The sequence below is a fragment of the Electrophorus electricus genome, chromosome 15 (genome assembly GCF_013358815.1).
Source record: "Electrophorus electricus isolate fEleEle1 chromosome 15, fEleEle1.pri, whole genome shotgun sequence".
In the NCBI taxonomy this organism is placed as follows: Eukaryota; Metazoa; Chordata; class Actinopteri; order Gymnotiformes; family Gymnotidae; genus Electrophorus; species Electrophorus electricus.
In genome coordinates this window covers 4,676,538-4,698,533 of record NC_049549.1, presented here as the reverse complement: position 1 = coordinate 4,698,533, position 21,996 = coordinate 4,676,538, and the positions used below count along the sequence as shown (strand labels likewise).

The 21,996-nt window shown below is 38.1% G+C and overlaps 1 protein-coding gene across 1 annotated transcript; it reads right to left on the bottom strand.

Moving 5' to 3' along the window:
* Window positions 1-10,673: 10,673 nt before the first annotated feature.
* LOC113587700 lies at window positions 10,674-21,810 on the bottom strand. Its single transcript, XM_027026486.2, has 24 exons — window positions 21,704-21,810; window positions 20,586-20,690; window positions 19,739-20,140; window positions 19,237-19,536; window positions 18,747-19,028; window positions 18,232-18,606; window positions 17,197-17,484; window positions 16,820-17,113; window positions 16,167-16,538; window positions 15,776-16,063; window positions 15,132-15,422; window positions 14,999-15,037; window positions 14,505-14,846; window positions 14,034-14,330; window positions 13,822-13,933; window positions 13,703-13,729; window positions 13,572-13,598; window positions 13,258-13,296; window positions 13,105-13,137; window positions 12,960-12,986; window positions 12,809-12,850; window positions 12,189-12,257; window positions 11,657-11,693; window positions 10,674-11,422 (listed from the first exon to the last, which is right to left on the bottom strand). The coding sequence occupies exons 2-24, from the start codon at window positions 20,620-20,622 to the stop codon at window positions 11,360-11,362; spliced, it is 4,083 nt and encodes a 1,360-aa protein (XP_026882287.2). The 5' UTR covers window positions 20,623-20,690; window positions 21,704-21,810; the 3' UTR covers window positions 10,674-11,359.
* Between the last annotated feature and the right edge of the window lie 186 nt (window positions 21,811-21,996).

Here is a 21,996-nt window from a genome sequence, read left to right as displayed (position 1 = left end):
TCCACTGAGTCTGTGTTTCTTAGTTGGATGCTGCCCAGCTAAGGGAGGAGCGCCTGTTTAGACAGCACAGTCTGACTAACGGAGTAACTGTTTTGTATCACTTTAATCCGTGTGTGTCATCCCATGTTCTCCCTTCGGCCCTGACATGCCCAACACACCTAGACAGCACGTGGATGCCTGCACCCTGTCTTGAGCACAAAGCCTTAATGCAGATCCTGTCTGTTCAGAGGGCTCCATAATGCTAATTATTAGCCAGGTTTTAATGTCTTGGATCCTCCCTTTGCCCATAATCTAATTAATGTATGCAGGAGGATTTGTTGGGTAGTTGGCCAGAATTGCCTGTATAACACTGGACACTTGATTAATATGGGCCATGCTAATGTTTGGTTGAGTACACCTGAATGCTGTTTGGTTTACAGTACAGACTCTGTAGCTGGTTGGGTAACCTGCTGACTCATGTCTTTCTTCAGTAGAAAAGCAAGAGCTATAGCTGGAAGTGAGTCAACTCTTGGCATTGAGAACTGCCAAAGCTCCTTCTAGCCAAGAGGGCCCAGACTGTGTTCTCAAGATCAAATCACTCAGTTGCTTGAGCGAAGGTGAGCCTACGGGTTCCACTGGATTTCAGCAACCTTTAAAAACATACTTGTTAAAACTGGCTTATGCTTAAATAACTTAATATAAAGTTAAATGAAGCACACTCTAATGCTAAATCCTGGTATGAAAAAATTAACTGTAGTTGTGCATTATATATGAGTCACCTAGCAAAAACAAAGTATGCCTTGCTCTCTTGACTACAGCCACAACAACAGAGAAGTGGGGGGGGGGGTGGGGGATAGAGCATCCAGCCCTCTAAAACCACGTTTGCACTTCTGCTAGCTTTTCACAGTTGACTAGTCATCAGGTGCTCAATTATCACTGAAAAGGCAGTATTGAGGAAAAACTAAGTGGTACCTGGAAATTGTGTACTTTTGAAAAATGTCACTGGCATGTGCCATAAAACGGTGTTATACGGTGATTTTAAGACTACTTTTGAAAACTGTCAGTTCTGAGATGTAACTCCTCAATTGCACCACCTGCAGGACCCACACTAATGTGCAGCTTTAAACAGAGTTAAATAAATAAATAAATGGAGTCCTCAGTAGGATTACTAACTGTCCCCTATTTTGAGCCTTAGTCTGAGTACCATTTATGAAATGGTATTTCTTTCCCTTTAAAAAAGAACAAAAGGGGCCTTTGTCCTCCATGGCATGTTCCAACAAGAAAAGAGTACGCCGCATTGGCCTGCTGAAGAGTTGAACTTGAGGTCACATATTTCCAGGCTATCCTGACAAGCCCTCAGGTGAACTTTGCACTGCAATTAAGACATCTACACGAGTCATTACTCAATTACTTTACGGCTGGAGACAGAAGCATGCATAATGCCCTCAGGGATTTGAATGTTGGTCACCGAGGTAAGGTTTTTTGGTTTTTTTTAGATATCAGAGGTCAATAAACATTAGGATGTTGGTGTTCCAAGAATTACAATGTTTTTTGTTTTTTTGTTTTTTTCCCAGGGGGCAGCCTAACAAAAAAAATACTAAGAATATAATCTAAGGGAAACTGGAATGAGGCTCAGCTCTGCTGTGCTGTTCAGTTATCCATCAGAGTCTCCTAAACCCCAGCCCCGATCTGCATGTTCTTATTCAGTGCGGTCAGTCTTTTTTTAAGTTTAGCGTTTGGTGTTCTTCCAACCAGCAATCTTTGTTGCAGTTTGATGTTTTAAAATAACCTCTCCCAGTTCATTCCTGGCCCAGAACTAGCCAGTGTTGAGTCCAGTGTTTCATCCTGGTCTCTGCCCTCTGCTTCAGGAGGACAGTGTGACCTAAATCTTCCTTCTGCAGTCTGCTATCCCAAGGGCTTCCAAATCTTCTCTAAGGCTGCCGTCTGTAGCTTTCGGCAACTCTTATGAGATGTGAATCCATAGCTTAGGCCCTCTCTGTGACAACTTAGAGCTTTGTGTGATACACAACTGTGTAAGCAGATTTTTGCCCTGCTGAATTAAAACCTGCTTCTAAGGGGGGGTGGGGGGGTTACTATCGACACTACAAATTACATCTGAAAACTGTATGACTTTGAGATAGTATAATGATTCTCCATTCTTTTTAGTATAAATTAGTGTATAGTGCCAGTATTACATTTTACTTTGTGATATTGTGCAAAAAAATTTATTCTCATCTCTATGGTAACGAAGCCCTGGTGGACTGGGGGAAAGGACATGGCGCTTGGACTATGTGAAGCACACGTCTACGAAGTTTTTCCCAAACATTAGGCAATCAATTATGAAACTAAATGGTTCAATCTGGCAGTTTCTCCTAGGAGCAATATTAATCAAGCTTTTTGCTTGCTCAAGCTGAATTTCATCATGCTTTTATAAGACCTTTTGAAAGATTTTGACCTTTAAAAAGACTGATCTAAGGAATAACATTTTAAAGGAAATCAAAGGTCTTGCCTCTCAATAATTTAAATTGAATGGTATAAAAAAAAATCTATTTTCAGTCCTATTTTATAGGTGAATGAGCTTTGAAAAAGCCTGTCTTTCTCTGTCGATGTCAGTGCATTATTGCACTTGTCTGGCCTTTCTTTACATGTTCCTACACAAACACTGATCCCGAACAACTCTCTCTCCAGCAAGTACGCTACTGCCACCTCTGGCATCTTTGGGTAGTACATCTCCTAACCCCATGGTGGACCTGCTGGAAGGACTAGTTTCATCTGTCTTGATGGACCTGTCAGGATTAGCGGCACTTCTTTGTGAACTCTGGTGCCAGGAGGACTTTTTTTTTTTTTAAAGTTAGATTATCCAGATGATCTTGTTGTTTTCCCAGCACATAGGGGCCGGGCTGTTAACTGTGACTACAGGTATTGTGTTTTTGTACAAGAGCCATATAAATAAAACATTTCATAAGAAATCTTCATACCCTCAACAGAAGAAGCACTTGCCAAAGTCTGCTAAAAGTTATTTTGAGGGAACAAGTGAATTCTCCTTGCTTGCCTCTTTTCAGTTGGGCCAATTGCATACCAAAGTTATCTTTGAGATGTGGGCTTTAGTAAAATAAAAAAATAATAATTGCATCACCCCGAACACACTAGAAACCCCCTTCTGCCTTTGGAACCAATTGCAGAGCTTACTAATAAAATAAACAACATTATGCTCTTATTGCATTTTTGACAGTGATGGAGCAGTTTTATCTAGCATTGTCTAAACCAAAACAGTGAGCTCTATCATCCTGAAAGATGGACAGATAGATTATAAATTGGAATTGGCATGGACTGCTCCACATGATCAGATTTTAATTTAATGCTTCCTAAATTTGCCCCAGAATTTTTTTTTATGGTAGCCTGATGGTAACATGAACAACATCATGTCAGATTTTGAGGCTATAGCTTGCTTGCTTGGACATTACTTCTAATTTATTAATAGTCGTCGAATGTTGCAATATAAACCCCATAGTTGTACATTGTTAATGTCCATGACAGCATAAATTTTGTGGAATTCACGTATCTACTTAATTGTTTGTTAAACGTTTTTTTTTTTAAATCAGATGGCATTTGTTCATGTATTATTGATGTTTCCTTACTCTCTACTTGATCCATAAAAAAAGCAATCCTTCCGCCACTAGAGGGCGTAATAAGCAGGATCTTTGCGGTCTGAGTTAGGTTTTCCCAAGTCTCTTTCCCCTTGTTACGACCCCGTCCAGGCTGTGAGTCAGTAACAAGGAAGGAAAGGGCTATCTTATGTATAATGTAACTGTGAAAGTAAAAGAAACACAACAGAGTAGCCTTTACCAGTGTATTAGTGTATAATACATTGGCAATTATTTACATACAAACAAACTGGTACAATTCGCTTCAGGAGTGACCCAGGCCAAAATAACAAACAAAGCCCACACTAATGAAAGAAAATACACACTAAATAATCAAATTAAAAATAAACATACAGAGGACTACCCTAACTACCTAACACAAAACAGAGGGAAAACCCACAGCCAACAGAAATGGCATTCACTTCCTTCCACCACCAGTGTCCAACACCAAAGTACCGCCCACCAAACAATATTTCCAATAAATACAATATACACAATAGCAGCAAAAGGTCAAAATTGGGAAAACATTGTCATGCGCAAATCACACGAACGTAAAAACAAAGCAAACAATGCAACAGCTCTCCTCCCTTCCTCTCCAGCTTTTCTCTCTGCCTCTGGGCGTGGCTCCGTGTGGGTGTTGCCTTTGCGTGGGCGTGGCCTTTATGACCTGGAGAGGGACGGAGCACAGTCGAATCCGGAAAAAGAGGAGAAAACCTGGCACCAGATCTGGAATGCACATGGAGAAAAAGAAACTAGCAACACAAGCACGTCCATACGGACATAAAACCGCAAACCCATAAGCGTGGACATCCAGGAAGAAGTCCCACAATAAACGTAGCATAAGTTCAACACCCTGACAGGGCATCCGCTGACACGTTCTCAGGACCTTTCTTGTATTTAATGTTATATGGTGTTTGTCTAGTCTGTCACCTTAGTAATGTGCCTCACTTTTAGGAGTGCTTACATTTGTCCCGCTCCTCACTTGTCACGTGTTCTTTTCCTTGCCCTTAATGAATCATTTTCAGCCGTGCCTTGTTCCTCTTACCTGTTTATATACTCTGCTCATGGCCAGCCCCAGTGTATATATCTCACACTATGTGAGATATAAAAACAGGATATTTTGTTTGCAAGCAGCACTGCTGAGTTTTAGGCTTCTAGTTTCAATTAGGAGATGGTAGAAGTACTGTGTGTTTGAACCTGTGTAGTTATTTGTGAATGTTTTGAATAATACTGCTTTCTCAAGTGCTACCCATTCAGAAAAAAAAGAGCCACTTAACCAAAAATATTTTATACTTTTATATACTTTATTTTATATACTTTAGTTTGCTAATTCTGCCTGACTACTATATGTTTATGACATGTGTAAAGTTTTTGGTTTAACCAATAATCCAGAAGAAAGTCAATCAAATGAAAAGTATGTTAAGAGAGACAATGGTGCAAATTTTCTCATGTTACCACAGTTTATCATCATCTCCTAACAGCACTAAGCATAATGTAAAAACAGGATGCCTCATAAAAGGGAGTTATGAAAGAACTATAGATTGATAGCTAAACCATGCTGAAAATCCCCCCTTCAGCTAATACTTTTCCTACCATTCTCCCTCATGTGTGTGCAGACTGAATGTGTCTGTATACTCCTGATCGGTGATATGACTCAGCACAGGCACTTCTGATCGGTGATATGACTCAACACAGTCACTCCTGTGTGGTGATATGACTCAGTACAGGCACTCCTGATCAGTGATATGATCAATTATGTGTGGGCTGCTCTGTAGATTAAAAAATAAAGATAAGAAATATCACAACCCACCTCTGTTAAATGCACTTAGCATGTATGTAAACAATAATAGTAGATTATCTCTTTCCATATTCCAAGAAGGAAATTCCAATTGTTTAATTCCAAGTAATAAAGGTAAAATAATGTTTAAAAAATCATAACACTATTAATATTGGACATGGGAGTACTTACAACAGGAGAATTTTAACATTGAAAGTAAAATGAGGAAACTGGTAGGGAACAAATGTGGGAACAATGAGGTCACAAATGCGGCCAAAATCACGTACAGCACCAGCGGCGTCTGGGTGGCCAGCTGGATGTGGCTCAGCAGGTGCCTTGCTCACTCGGGGCAGAAAGCTCCATCCGTGGACCAACAGCCATCGTTTATCTTATTTTCACTTTCTGGCAGTTCCTTTGATAATGTACATTATCTAGACTCACTTGTGACTACTTGACAGCACCACATTGGTAAGCCATCTTTCTGTGACTCTCCACTAGCAATCCCCTTTTGATTAATGTTTCGCTGTCTCCACCACCTTCATCCTTTTTCACATATACAAGTGTTCATCAGAAAACTTTGCTCTTTGCTAGGTCTCCTTTTTTTGCCTTATTCTTAGATTTTTGTCTGAAATTGTCACAACTGCTAATTCGATTACACCCAGTTCTTGCCTACTCCATTCTGTCCTTTTCAATCCTCTTTTTCATCCTACCCTCTTCCCTCTTTAAATCCCAAACCATCCTGTCTTTATCCCAGTCTCTCCTCTCATTATGTCATGTTACAACTAAGCCTAGCATAATTTTTTCTCTACAAGCCAAGGATGTCGAAGTGCCCTTTCACATCCACCGATCCCTCGCCTAACTCCATAACCCTGCTGAAGTAGCCGCTTAAATAACCAATTAGCACTTCATTATCAGTGTACATTTGAAGTTTGGCTGCACTGATCAACAGCAACCTTGTGCTCTGGGATGATTTTTTTGCTCTTAAGCTACCAATGGCTGTGGCATTGGTTTTCCCATTAAAGTGGAACGATAACTGGCAAAACCCAGTATTGTTTATGCTTTACAACCCATCTCTTTCTGAGTGAGTGCAAAATACCACATTTTTTTCCATGTAACTGATCTCTCTACTAACAGCCAAGGGATCTCGATAGAGACCCAAGCAATTGTAACTTTAGAAATGAAATTTTAAAGAAAAACACCTCTAACTTTGGAATAACTCTTCCTAAAAATATCAGGCTGTGTAGTATAAGTTCTACTTTCTTTTACAACTTCATGCCTCTGTATGAGTTCGCTTTCTCCCCCCTATGTGAAGGGGTGGGGGTGGGGTTATAGGTTGCACCTGTAATATGGACGACAGCTTTAATGCTTTGGTTCCTGTTACTTTTGCAGCTGCCTATCTCTCTCTGTCACATGGTTACTAATCCCCAACACAAACCCCTGGCATCAGTCATCATGAGTTTTTGAAAGATATGGCCTCTGTGACCAAACTCAGTTTTGTCCATGAATTCCACAGTACAACCTATAGTCTAAAAACAAACAAACAAACAAACAAACAAACAACAAAAACAGAGTATTTGCTGAATCCGATGTGTCACAGGCATATGAATTTATAGTAATGTATGAGAAATATAAGATAAGAATATGAAAATGTTCTTGCATGGTTTTTATTTGGTTAAAGTAGTTAAACTGCTCTTCTTTTGTTGTTTTTATGGCAGATTGTATTTTTAATGCACAATAAAACTGTCTGCTTGTTTGTTTCTTTCTTTCTTTCTTTCTTTCTTTCTTTCTTTCTTTCTTTCTTTCTTTCTTTCTTTGTATCATGTCAGCAGAAGGAAGTGCGGTTTATTTACCACTCGTTAGTGACAGGAAATTAGAGACGTACAAACATAACATGACAGGATGAAGGTTTTTAATGTCATGCTTATTTTTCTGAGGGGTAAGATTGTTTATAATATTTTATTTATTCACAGTGGATTTTGTAGCATGAAAAAGTAAATGACATTTTCAAGTTATCTTCTTAAAAGAGCAGAAAACAAAAGCATTTGTCTTTTAAACAAATATTTGTTTTTAAAAATTGATGACATTTATTGTTACTAAACTAAGACCAAAAAAAGGTTTCATTATCAGCATCTTTGGTGGAGAGAAGTGGATTGCGGTATGACGTCAACCACTTCACTCTCTAATTTCAGCGCTAAAAAAACAGCATCCACCTCAGTGACAAAAATGGCTCATCTCTGTTAATCGTCTGAGTTTATTAATTGCCACACATATCCGTGATTCGTCAGTCCTCTTTTTCGTACTGTTATGTGTTTTGTACACAAATTCAAATTCTACGTGTGGTGTAGTGTGACAGACATATGAAAATGGGAAGTTGTACATTTATATGAAAATAAATTTATATAAATTAGATGAGTGTCACGTCCGCAGACCTGAGCGTTCCCCGTTTCTATAGCAACCGAGTCACGTCCCGGTTTTCGTCAGTCTCCATGGTTCCGTGTCTCCTCCCCATTGTGTCCAGCTGTTCCGAGTTTGTCCCTAATTGCATTCCTGTGTAAACCACGTTCCTGGGTTGTGGTAAGGTTGTTTTTGATAAGATCCCGTTTAGCTTTGCTCCTTTGCGCATGTGGTTTGGTATGTTCCTATTCATATTCGCTAGTTCTCTGCTGTATGTAATACGTTCTCGTGTAAGTTTTGTTCCGTATTTGTCTCTTAGCTTCGTTTAGGTGTCTCTTTCCCTGTTCATGTACGCAAGTGTTGTCTGGTTTTCCTTTTTAGTTCCACCTACCTGTGTCTTCGTTATCATCGTTATTCTCCGTTAGTTTCCCCGGAGTGTTTACGCCCCCTTTACCCAGTTCTCGCAATCACCTTGTTAGCCTGTTCTGTCTGTCCTCTTCTGCTCTGTCTGTCCTCTTCTGCTCTTGTTTGTATGTTATTAAATCTATTATGTTCTTAGTCTCGTTCGTTATGGCATCCCATTCGCATAACCTCCAAAGTGCCGGCACTTCCCAAGTGTGTTCGCTCTAGCTCGTTACAACTAGGTTTAAGTTCTGTTGCAATACGTCTGTTGGAGTTTGGTTTGCCGTTTCATAATTTTACTTAATCAAAGGAATATCATTAGCAGTTAACTTTTGCTTTAAAACGGGGTACCTCATCATTTTTAAATCTATACTAAACGGTTTTAAGTCTTGTTCTTGATTGCCAACAACCTTCCCTGGCTTCAGAAAAGGGCAAAGCCTAATCATGAAAAGCCGCTTTACTACTTTGGTGATGGAAAGTGGGGTTTGGAGAATCCTGAGTTTCTAGCCCTTGCACCTCTGTCCTCGGGACAAAAGTCCCATGTTAACCTGCTGCACCTCTTCCACTGGGTATAAAGAAATTTAGTTTTAAAGAATGTCAAATACTTGAGAAGCTGTGCGAGAAGTTAATGACCTCGGTGAAGACTTCAGCCAGCTGGTTGGCGCATGTTCTAAGCGTCCACCAGTGGACGCCGTCCGGATCAGGTGCCTTGGTTAACTGCCCTAAAGGGTCTGACCACCTCAGACACAGAAATGGTTAGGCCATAGCTCTCCTGATCTGCTGGAGCAGGGCGGTGTTTGCCAAATGCTCACTCCGTTCGAGGATCCTCTGCAAGTGAGGAGGACTTCTCTACATAATTATTTCTGGGTTATATTTCCTATGTTCAAGGTTTGTTTGGTTTTTTTTGTTTTTTTGGACTCTTGGATGGTTTTGAGAAGCACATGCTACCACTGAACACCTTGGATGAACCTGTTTATAGCCGTTTTATGCTGCCCCAGCATTTAGCAATAGACAACCACGAGAAAGCGGTTGGGGGGGGGGGGGGAAACGATTCCAATGTTTAAAAGTAGTCACCAGGTGGCATTGTTTCTATTGTTTAAACTGTTCCGTTTCATTTTGGACGGAGAGCTGTGCCGGGCCGCAAGTTATACATGTGGTCAAATGTTTGGAAACGAATGACTGAATGTATGGCTTTAATAGTAATAAAGGCATTTTAATCTAATGGACTATTGTGTTTCTAAGAATTATAATTTGGGAAAGGTATTCACTTTCAAAGCACACGTGCGCGCCCACAGTGTTGGATGCACCCTGAGCAAATAGTTTTCTTTCAGAACTGTAGTTCCTCGCCCTACAAGTACTCTACAGATGGGATGATGTCTTCAAGATTGACATTTGTTCCCAAGAGACCTCAGGCTTTAATGCCATCATATCCCATGTCACTGACTTTGTAGAAGAAACTGCATGCGTAGAGGATATTCCAACCCCATACACTATAAACTGTTACCTTCCAGTTCAAGAATCGCAGTGGTCCAAATGAAAGGTAATTTCATGTGAACTGGAACAATTAACAGTTGATCTAACAATTAAGTATAGTTGTGCCAGACTAGAATATACTTTAAATATGTAGGAAACACATTACTGTTTATTTACATTAAAAAAATTTTGACCACATGGGGGCGTTTTAACATTCACAATTGCACATAACGTTAGATCAGTGGCAGCTGTGTAGAGAAAAGTTACCTAAGAGTGTGCCTTTCTTTCAGAGTGTGCAAAGTGGTAAGGAAGATTATGAAATCAAATCTTGGTGCTGACGCTCTAAACCTGCTGTCACAAACATGAACTGGGATTCGGAGAGTGGTGGGGAGGAAGATGAAATAAATGGCTTCACAGTCATCTGCACTATAACGCCACGTCCTAATCCAAGACAACACGTGCCGAAGTCCACTCATTCTGTCAAAATCGAATACTGTCAGGTCAAACGTGTGACACAAAACAAATTACTTTCTGAGATGACATTTTTGATTCTTCTAAGTCCGCTCAAAACACAGCTGAGGTATCCAGTCAGGCAGTGGATGAGAGAAATGTGGGGATGGGAAGGAATGAGGGTGATGTCATTTGTTCACGTTTTAAATTTTTTAAACTCTTGTTTTTACCTGTTGAGTGTGACTTTTTATGCTAATATTGTGTAAACATTACCCCACTGCCAATATGTTATTCTTGGAAGTGATACCCTATTGAAATTAACATTGAAGATTTATTTTGCTCATATATATATATATATATATATATATATATATATATATATATATATATATTTTATGTGTGTGTGTGTGTGAGAGAGAGAAAGATACATTTGACTCTGAGATGAAAGGTTTCAGTAATTTATATACTGTATACTTTTTGCTTTATTGTTTCTTCATTTAAAAAAGCAATTTTAAGCAGAAAATAACATTTTATACAATCATTAAATTGTTCACTAACAATATAAGAAATTACAAGTCAAATGAGTCAAAGCATACTGTTGTATTATAAGCAAAAAGAAAAAAAGGAGTTCAGAAAATAATTAGTCCTAAATGTTTACACAGTGGTGAGTAACCTATGAAAGTAGTAAAAAAAATGCAGATAGTAATTTATAAACAGAGTTAATAACACCATTATATTAAAAATTAAGCTGTCCAAATAAAGTAAATTAGATACATACTAATAGGTCTTATACAGCTCATGAAGCACTAAAGTTAATTCAATGGCCAGAGTTGATTAGTCTCTGGTAAACAATACACTGAACTGTCCATTTGAGTGTGGACATTATTTTGACATTACCGATGTTCACATTTTTCCGGTGTGGACATACTTAAAAATCATCTGACAGATCTGAGTGGAGCTTTAAAATAATTTTAAAACTCTGTTCAGTACAAAACCATGTGCTGCATTCATATAAATTCCTAGAGATATGTCAAATATCAGTGCACTGAAATTGACTGTATTCATCAATACATTAATCATTACAAATATAATCAGCTGTCAGCAATCAAACAGAAGTCAGATCTTTTAGGGGGTGGTAGTTGTGTTTACATTAGGCCAGAAATGAAATTTTTGGATCCTTTCTGATGACAAAAACGTAAGTATGCACTTCTTTGTCCTTCATAGACTTTTCAATCCTTCATCAGATATTTCCATAAATATTGAGATCAGCAGTGTTTGTGTAATCATCATTATCATAATGATGCTGTAGAGAAGTTTGAGGACAAGACAGTGAAACTTCTAGTAAAATCAGTAGCTCTACCTTTACAGAGTTATCTCAGCTAAATCATGACCAAGTGAAAATTAAAGGTGAAGGTACAGCCAAGTGAGCTGCGTAAATAAAATAGTTCAATTGAGTGTCGCAGTATATTTGGTAGTGTTTATAAGATAATTGGTAGAGTGTAAAATTTATTTATTTTTTTTTTCATACGTTACTTACCGCTGAATGTCCACCTTTGCAGTAAGATTTTGGTAAACTATGATGCATAGATTAAAATAGAGACAGAAAAAAACCCCACACACACACACACACACACACACACACACACACACACACACACACACACACACACACACACACACACACACACACACACAGACAGAGATTGTTTGTTAAACCACTGCACCTGCAACAATACTTTCTACTTAGTGTCACAGATGCTCATGCTGATATGGAGTGTGGTGTGGTGTGACAGACAAATGAGAATGTGAAGTTGTAATAGATTGATATGAATGAGTGGTTTTAAACTAAGTGCAGCTGCAATGATTGGCTGATTTTTGGGGTGTGGTTTCCTGTTTTATATTTTTACATAATCTATAAATGGACAATACCATTAGCAATTACAACTGTTGCATTATAACAGGGTACCTCATAATTTTTAAATCTACACTGAACTATTTTAAGTCTTGTTCTTAACAACCTTCCCTGACTTCGGAAAAGGGCAAAGCCTAATCATGAATAGCCACTTTACCTTTTTGGTGATGGAAAGCGAGGTTTGGAGAATCCTGAGCTTCTATCCCCTGTACTTGTATTGTTTAACCTGAAGACAAAAATTCCATGTTCATTGACTCCCTGTCTACACAGAGATGACCTGCTGCACAACTTCCACTGGATATAAAGAAATGTGTTTGAATTTGTCTAAAACATTGGCAAATATTTGTGAAATAAAAACATTTGACTATTTTCTCCTCATTTTCTCATCATTCATTCCTTATTACAGTTTCAAGTATAGAGATATTCATACAGTGTTCTAATCAATGTTACAAAGAAACTTATATTGTTTATGTGAAAACTGGGTTCCCACACAAGGACAGTCATTACACAGATACTAAAGTAGTTGTATTTAGATCTGGCTGACAGCTGAATGCATTAGGTCAGAAGTCGAAAATCTTATTCCCAAAAGGTTAGGGTGTGTACAGGTCTTCATTCTAACTGAGCAGGAGTTCACGTGATATAGGTCATCAATTGTTTGAAGACAGACACCATTTGATTATGCCAGTGGACTCAGATGTGCTCTACATGGGTGGATCGGGTCAGACAAACTGCCCCATTGTAGATATGTAATTATAGCGTTATTGATGCATCACTTACATGCACTCCATTCTTACATCTGAACTGTTGAGAGGATCTTTCCTGAGGTTAGAAAATAACAGATTTTCTAATGGAATTCAAATTTTGTTCAAATATTTTCCTGTGCAATAATAATAGAAAGTGGAAACTGAATAATATAAAAGAAAATCACCTTGAAAATCTGTTCCATAAACTGCGCCTACTCCGACGGGATAGAATACATTCAGGTTATTGTGCTGGAGGTATTTGAAGTGCTTTATTTTTGCTTTATTCCAGGTACTCAAGTGCATTAGTTTTTTAAAAAAAATTGTATTTACCTTTTTTCAGGTTTTGGTGGCCTACTGGGTTTACTGTGTATCATAAGAACAGTATTTGAATGGTCTTGTTCAAGTAACTGTTAGGATTCAAATGCAAAATCTATAATTCAAAAATCATTCAAAGCATTCAGAATTACATTCATAAGTACTTACCTGACAGAGTTTATCCATCTTGCACCTCCATCAAATCTCCTTTTGTAGAGAATGTCATTTAGAATGAAGACTTTTATTTATTAGTCATATGAGTCATAATGTCATACTCTCTTTTTGCTGAGCATTTTATCCAATAATATTTCTACATGAGGCTATCAATAATTCTGGGTATTCTCAAATAATTGTATGTAAAAACAATCTTAAACTGAAATAACCTCCTTGCAATAGATGTTTTAATAGCCATTCTATATCATTTATTACCAGTGTATGAGCATATGACCAACTTTTTGTAGTTAAGTACATTATCATCTGACCTCGAAAATTGGTTCCACAATGATGCCCTGTTAAAAAATACAAGTGGGGTGGGGATGGGGGGGGAATCATTAACTTGATTGCGAATCTAATGTCTACAAGCAAAATATTTTAAAAAGGGAAAAATGCTTGCCTCTTTTCAGTTGTGGAAGATGTCTGTCTATAATTCAGTAAAGTAGGAAAAGAGTGTCAAAATTCTGCATATGTAAAAAAAACAAAAACATTATTACACAGAGAATAAAAAAAACTTACTTTCTTCTCCTTCTCTTATAAATAATGAACAGAATTCCAGCGATGATGCAAAGAAGCAACAGAGGTACAATGATATAAGGTCCTATGGTGTCCATTCCAAGCCCCTCATATCCTAAAAAGAACATGCATGGTCTTGTCACCACTCTGTAACAGCATTCTTCCAAACAACTCCTCAATAAGCCCGAAGCTTCACATATTTGCTCCACACTCACTCTTCACACTCAGGTAGGTAACACTTTCTTGTTTCTTTCCTCTCCAAAATAAGGCACTGCAAATGAGGTTTTCTTCCTTTTCATAACCTGTCGGTATGAAAGTAATGGTGGAGGTTGTCTCCCATTGACCTGCACCTATGTCCGTGTGGCTCATCACTTCCCTGGCAGCGGGAACATTCCATGTGATTGTCGGGGGGTGCGAGGAGCATGTATGGGTTATGGAACACTGTATTTTGAATCGTTTGCCTGGTTCCATCTCCTCAGGGAGATCCGATATCACAGGCTTGTTAGGAGACGCTGCGTACAAAGAGAAGCATAGCCATTAAAACATGTTTCTTGATCATGTCCTGTATAGGGTTTATAATAGTCATGGAAGCAACTAAATTCTGTGCCACTAACAGTTCTTAAAATATAAATAACATGATGAATTTTTCAAGATGCAAAGTCATTGCTGACTTTGTTGATTCTCACCTTTCATGGAGATAAATACACAGCTGTGATTAAACCTGTACTTGTCATTTCCTCTCTCGGCACGAAAGCAGAAGGGCCCATTATCATGCGGTTGGACATTGTCTATCTCCAAGGTGCAGTTTTGCTCGTCTGGATTCCCGAGGAGCTGTGTGCGACCCTTAAAATTGTCCAGAACATTGCTCTGTCCAGTGTGGAAAACATACTCCCCCTTCCTGGTGATCCACAGGCTACGGAGGCGGGTAAGAGGCTCGTCACCCGTCTTAAAACTACATGGAATCACTACACAAGAGCGCGTCAAAGCACTGATTCTGGGAAACACGTTTGCCTCCAAAACGTGGACAGCTGAAATAGAAAATAGTACAAAAGACTTAAAAAATCTAGACATTTACATTTTTAAACAGAAGCAATTCATAAGTCTTTTATACTGAGAACACTTTTTCTATTTTAAACTGTTATTATGTATGGCAATAGGAATAGCAATAGGAAAAGCATACTGTCATTCTCAAATGGATCCACATCTTTGGGCTCATACTCTGCAAGTGAACAAAGTGCACAGGTGATATGATGAGGTAGATGGACACATGATGGATAAATGTTTTTACTCCTTTAAAATTTGCTGTCACTCACTTAAAACCTGTAAAACAACAGAAGCTGTGATCTGTACATCAGGAAACTTTGCAGTGCAGATGAGTTTCTTGCCATGATCCTCCATTGAGGCTAAAAATAATATATTAGAATATGTGGTCCAGCTAAGCCCATATTTTTTGATCCCTGAAGTCTCTGGCATGTCTTTATAGTTCCAGGAAATCGTTGGAGGTTCTTTCTTGCAAGAATGGAAAACGGTGCAGGTGAAGTTCTTTCCAAAACCTTCTATGACATCAGCCTCCTCTGGATCAATGATTATATCTTTATGGATACCTGAAATGTTAGTTGAAGAATTTGTATCAGTGAAAATTACTGGGGGGAAAATGGAAACAATAAAAGGCTAAAATACTTTTTAACTTAAATAGTGGCAAATTGAATGATAACTCTCGCCCATAGATCACACTTGGCTGTCACTATATTGTGGGTGATATTGCACTGGTGTTTGATGATACCTGATGCTGTATAGCAGTTTAGGATAGTTTGTAAAGAATATTTGTGGGGCATCAGGTGTGAGAGTGTTAAAGCAAGAACAATAAAGATGATGTACAGTTATTTAAAAAAACAGAGGAATCTGAAAATACAGATCAAGCTGCAGCCTTATTTTTCACTTTTGATTTCCTGCTTACATTGAGCATTGAGACTGATTTGAGCTTCTGATATCTGCCCGCCTTGGAATGTGGCTTTGCATGTAACATGGTGATCATCTTCTCTTATGCTAAACGTGTAATGCCTGATGAATTCCCACAAGCCATTCTGCATTGGAGTGTGCACAGTTCTGATATTTAGTGGCACTTCTCCCAGCAACAGATTTGGGGGACTGGATGGACAGGTATGGTATACACTGCAGGACACCGTAATTTGCTCTCCCACCCTGGGTATGCCGGTGATGCTCAATTTCGGTTTATCTGCTTGTGCTGTCAAAATTCAGACACATGTGGTTAATACAAATGAAAAGTAAACTATAAATTGTCATTTGTAATATAAATTGTGTTTCATCTTTCTAATTAGTTCCAGTACCTGTTACTTGAATTTCCACAGAACTGTCATAGTTCTCCTTGTGGAATGCCTCAACTGGTTTTGGATCCATCCATGGATATAGCCTATCCCCGTTATGATCCAGCTCAAGTGTGTTGATCTCCAGACTGCAGTTTCTTTCACTCGGCAATCCATACAGTTTTGTTTTCCCATGGTACTTGCCAACAATATTCTCACCATTTTGTGCATACACTAAAGGATAGCCTCTACTGGAGTCCAGGTACCATTTCACTATGATGTTACCTGGCTGTGTGGTTTTGAAGTCAAATGTGCAGGGGATGACCATGCAAGAACCCCGGAGACCTTTGATCTTGATTGGCATGGAATAAGTCCAGTCCACCGAACTCCTTCCTCCTTTATTAAAAGAGACAGTATTTACTGTCAAATAACTGGAATGTTTTAAAGTTTCACTCCCAGCATTCATATGGTAACATCTTGTGATAAAATTAGCTAGGAATGTCTACTCATACCTCAAAATGAACTATGCAAGAACATAACTGAATCACAAATACTATTTCGAACTTTCCACAAATTTGCAAAATTATATTAAAGATGATTTACTGCACATGTCTGGGTAATAATAAACATAATACTCTTGTCTTTCTGGGTAATCTAAAAGATGAAAATAAACTTACTTTTCACTTTTAAATCAACAGAATCCACCTTCTGTCCATCTACAGATTGAGCTGTGCATATCAGTTTCTTTCCATGGTCATCTCTTGATGCTTTGAATTTTAATACAGAAACAGTTTTCCAAGTTTTGGAGGAAATCTGTTGTGTTTCAGCAGAATATTCCATATGTTGGTAGTTCCAGGTGATAATTGGCTTCTGTTTTTCGCATGTGTGTTGCACAGAACAATTAAAAATCTTCTCAATTCCCTCCATGGTCTCATCTTCTCTTGGACTTATTTTTGGACTATCAAAATCACCTAAGAAAACAGTGAAAGTTAATTGAAGAAACTAAAATGAACAGCTAGGCCATGACAAGCAATGCCTTCAGTGCCAGACTCACATAAAGGGTTAAGACTGACTTCAGCCTTAGAGGTCTGTCCACTTGGGTAACTAACAGTGCAAGAAACAGAATTATCATCCTCCTGGACATCCCATGTAGCCTCTTTCACTGTCTTCCATTTGCCTTCACTTAAGGGTATGTGCATGAGACTTTCAGTCCCACGGGAGATATTGAGTTTTAATGTTGGTGGAGTAGGAGGACAGGTGTGTGACACACTGCAGGACAAAGTGATCTGCTCTCCAACCTTGGGTATGCCAATAATGTCTACCTGTGGTTTCTCAATAACATCTGTAAATAAAAAATATCATTTATTGCTGAGTATTCAAAGGCCAAACTCAAGTTGAAATACTGTTAGTGTATGAATAATAAAACCCTGCATAATTAATGTTTAAGCTCAGACTATTTCAAGCTCACTGAAAGATTTATTGAAATGACCACAAGTATCAAATTATTTTAATAATAAAGACAGGAATTTCACAGACTGTGGAGTCCAAATGATGTTTAACTCAAAGAAACAGTTTATACATCAAGTAGCTGGGGGGGGGGGGGAAATGCTTGTGTGTCAATATGTCACAATATGAAACATTTAAACCAAGGTAACCTACTGCTACCTTGTACATAATTTATATGTAGATATAAACAGCTTGATGAAATCTTGTACCAAGATAGTTTTATTAAATGTATTAATACATTAATAATGTGCATGTCAAAATTTGGATAATTGCTTCATTACATAATGAGCAGATGCAATTCTTTTTAAGTACTGGGTTATCACAGTACATTATCTTAGATATTATTTTTGCCATGGTGGTTCCCTGCTATTTTGTCAATTATTATTAAGATTTAATTAATATTAAGTAGGTTTAATAAAGCATAAATAATGCATGTTGTACTAGATCAAACACGTTAGAACGCTGAAACATGGTTTTACACTTCTATGCAGTACCTGCATTATGACCTAATACATAATTGCATACACATTGTCACAATTTTTTATAACCAAAAAATATAACCAGTAAAAGCACTGAGCTTTACCTGACACTGCAAGGGTAATGGTTACATCTTCATACTTCTCTCTGTGGTATGTTTCAATAGAGTTTGGGTCCATCCAGGGATATAGTCGCTCCTGATTATGTTGCTTTTCAAGAGGCTGGATCTTCAGGCTGCAGTTTCCCTCATTTGGAGCTCCAAACAAACTTGTCTTATCTCTAAAACTGCCAATGATATTCTGTGTTGATTCACCATACACTAAGGGGTACTCCGTACTGGAAAATTTGTACCACTTCACTTTGACATTCTTGGGTTGGGATGTTTTGAAGTCAAAACTGCAAGGTATGACCACACAGGAACCTGGGAGCCCTGTGATAGCTTTAGGCATTGAGAAAGTCCAGTCTCGGGAAAACATTGAGCCTTCAAAGAAAATTACACATAAAGGTTCAGAATGCTTCCGGTCCAAGAAGTACAAATGACAGGACACACACATATAAACTTTTAGTGAATGAAAGGACACAGGGGTAGGGGTGATTTAAAAAAAAACAACAACAACTCACGTTTTATTCTTAAAGTAATACTGGCACTTTGAACATTTCCTTTAAATTCTGCTTGGCAGGTAATGACCTTTCCTTGGTCACTTGCCTTAGCCATAAATTTTAATATGGATCTAGTCTCATCTTTAACAAAGAACATGCTGGCTGGGATCTCTACACCTTTCCATGTGATGTAAGGCCGGTTTTCTGGGCAAATGTACATTACTGAGCAAAGGATCTCTGTTTCCACACCCTCAAGAAACTCTGTGTTTGCATCAGGAGTAATTTGAGGTTGGTAAATGGCACCTGTGAAATATAGTGACATTATTACTCACTAATAATAGCACGAAAGAGACAGACATGTAAATTTGTGACTCAAAAATCAAATGTACAGGACACTGAAAACAAACAAATCAGAAGAAGGTATCACACCAATGTTCAGAACCTTTTCACGCATAACACAATGCTTTTCTTTTAACAGCTCAGAAAAGTAGTATGTAGGTATGTCACTTACATGATGCTTTATGTGTTTTGGTAGCTGATTCAGAAAGGCCACCCTGGTGTCTGACATTGCAGCGAACTGTCTGGCTTACAGACTGAACAACTCCTTTACGCGTTAGTATGGTTTCCCATTTGCCATCATTACGGTAAATTGTCTCCATGTGATCATTTAAACCTTTTTTGTTTTCCAACCCACTCAGGCTCAGAGTGGGAGACTGGTAAGGACAGGAATGGTATGTGGAACACTGAACACTGATGAGGTCCCCAATTTGGTTACCTCCCAAAATCTGAATAATGGGCTTCTCTGCTGATGCTGCAACAGGGACAATTATCCATTAGCAGTGCAAAGGAAAATCCAACACTTTAGGTGCAGGAAACTCCCCACTTAGCCCTGAAACTGTAGACCGCAGGAAAAGCTTTTTTACATCTTTGCCTAGCCGTGGTTCATTTACTGCTAAATATTGTTGACAAACAGATGAGAATATCATAGAGATCTGAGAGGATAGAACACTTACTTTTGACAAATATTCTAGACGTGACATCAAAGAATCTGTAAGTATGTTTCCCAATATTATCTGGGTCAATCCAAGCGTATATTCTTCTTCCATTGTGGATTAGTTTGAGATTCGTAATCAAGAGACTGCAGTCCCTTACGCAGTCCTCTCCTATGCAGTAATCCAACTTCTTATATAAAAATGTTTTTCCTCGGAACTCATTCATTACTGATGAAATTTTCCAAGCATCATACACTACAGGATAATAGAATTTATCATATTCATACCACACTATATGATCAGGGTGTGGAATTGAATTTGAGTAATCAAATGAGCATGGTATCACCAGGCAGGAACCTGACAAGCCCTGAATACTACTGGGCATTCTGACTATCCAGGTCCAGGTACCACTAAACAGGATGTCTGTGTAGCAAAATTAAAAATAAAAGAGAGTTATAAAGGATTTAATTTACAAAAGTCATTTACAAAAGCAAAAGTCATTTACAAGGAAACAATTTATATAACTAAAACATTGTATAAATTTCATCATACTGTATTGCTGTCTAGGTTAATACCATGATTTGACTTTAAAAAAAAAACATGGTTTTAGATTCTTGTGATAGCTGGAATATAAGGTTTTTATAATTACTAAATGCAGTTTGTACTTTCTGTAAAGTTTGAATCCATGTCACAGATTCTCTGAAATCAGATCAATTTGGTAAAATGAATGGAGTAAATTAGTTTCAAGTAAATATAACTAATGTTGTATTTACATAGGCTACCATGTCTGCTACATTATAGACAAATACTATGAGCAAGACCCTTTTCTTATGCACTGCATAAACAGTAAGAAAAAGTCACACTGTACCATGAAAGATGATATGGAAAATTAGAAGCCTTGCCATCTTCTCAGACCAAATGAGGGCAGACAAAGAGACCTCCTGACTTCACAATGGATATGTTAATATTATTGCTGATCATGTTAATGGAAAAACATATAATCAAATGTCAGCTGGATTTGCCAGTAATATGATACAATATATCTACAGAGATATGATACAATATATCTACAGTTTGTTCTGTCCTGCTTTTACTGCTAGTGATCTTGTGGTCTTAATGTGTGGCTAAACTTAAAGAATTGGTCTGAATACAAAACATCTAAAGTATTCAGTGATTAGATTAGATAATTCAGCAAACATGTTGGACATCTTATACACATTAATTACTTAACACGTTCGCTGAAATCCAATTCATGATGGAAACCCAAAAAGAGAACAATCTCGCATTTTGGACATCCTTGTCACAAATGCCCTGCCATACATACAAAACATTTCAGAGATGCCAGTGCTGTTATTACGCCAAAATGGAATCACGGTTGCACACGAACCAATTAAAACCATAAGAATGACACTGTCAAAACCAAAAGGATAACCAATAAAAGAGGAAAAACCTAATGTTATCTATAAAAATCCAATGCAACAACTGTGACCAAAAGTATGTGGGTCAAACCGGGAGAAAATTATCAACAAGATTATATGAACATCAGTTGGCCACTAGAAGACACAATCCACTCTCCTTAATTTCAGTACATGAAGACTACGAAGGGCATAAGTTCAACTGGGACACATCAAAAATTATAACGGGAGCAAGGGCAAGGAAAGAAAGAGAGGTTTTTGAAGCATGGTTCTCTACTGAAAATTCAATAAACAAGCCATTGATATTGATCCAATCTACCAACCTCTACCAAATGACAAAAAGCCTTAGTAGAACCCTCAGAAACCAGATATTACCTCTGTTACCAAACTTAGTAAACAGGAAACCAGCGCAAAACATTCTTTTGCTCATTCTACCAAGTCTGGAGCACTGGACCAAAATCTTCTTTGAAATGGAAATGCAGTTAAACACCATAACCAGTAAAATTAGTAAAAATACTTATAATAGTTGTCCCTGTATCACTGCACACTAAATTGATTTGTAATTTCTTACCTTCCTCCTTTGAACATTAGCCTGCCGCAAACATTAACAGTCAGCATAGCAAATCCACAAATTTACTCCATAAATAGGTGTGAACATTAGATTGAGGTAAAGATTGTCTAACATTTGTCATCAGTCAGAAAGAGGAAGGAAAACTTCATCCTCTGAAAATATAGTGACGACAAGGCAAGTTTGTGTCACGGAATGGTCCCCTCCCCACTAGTCACTTAGTACGGCCCACCGCATGCAGTGGGACTTAATCGTCTTGTTTGTACACTACACCTGTGTACCTAGCTCGCACCTGC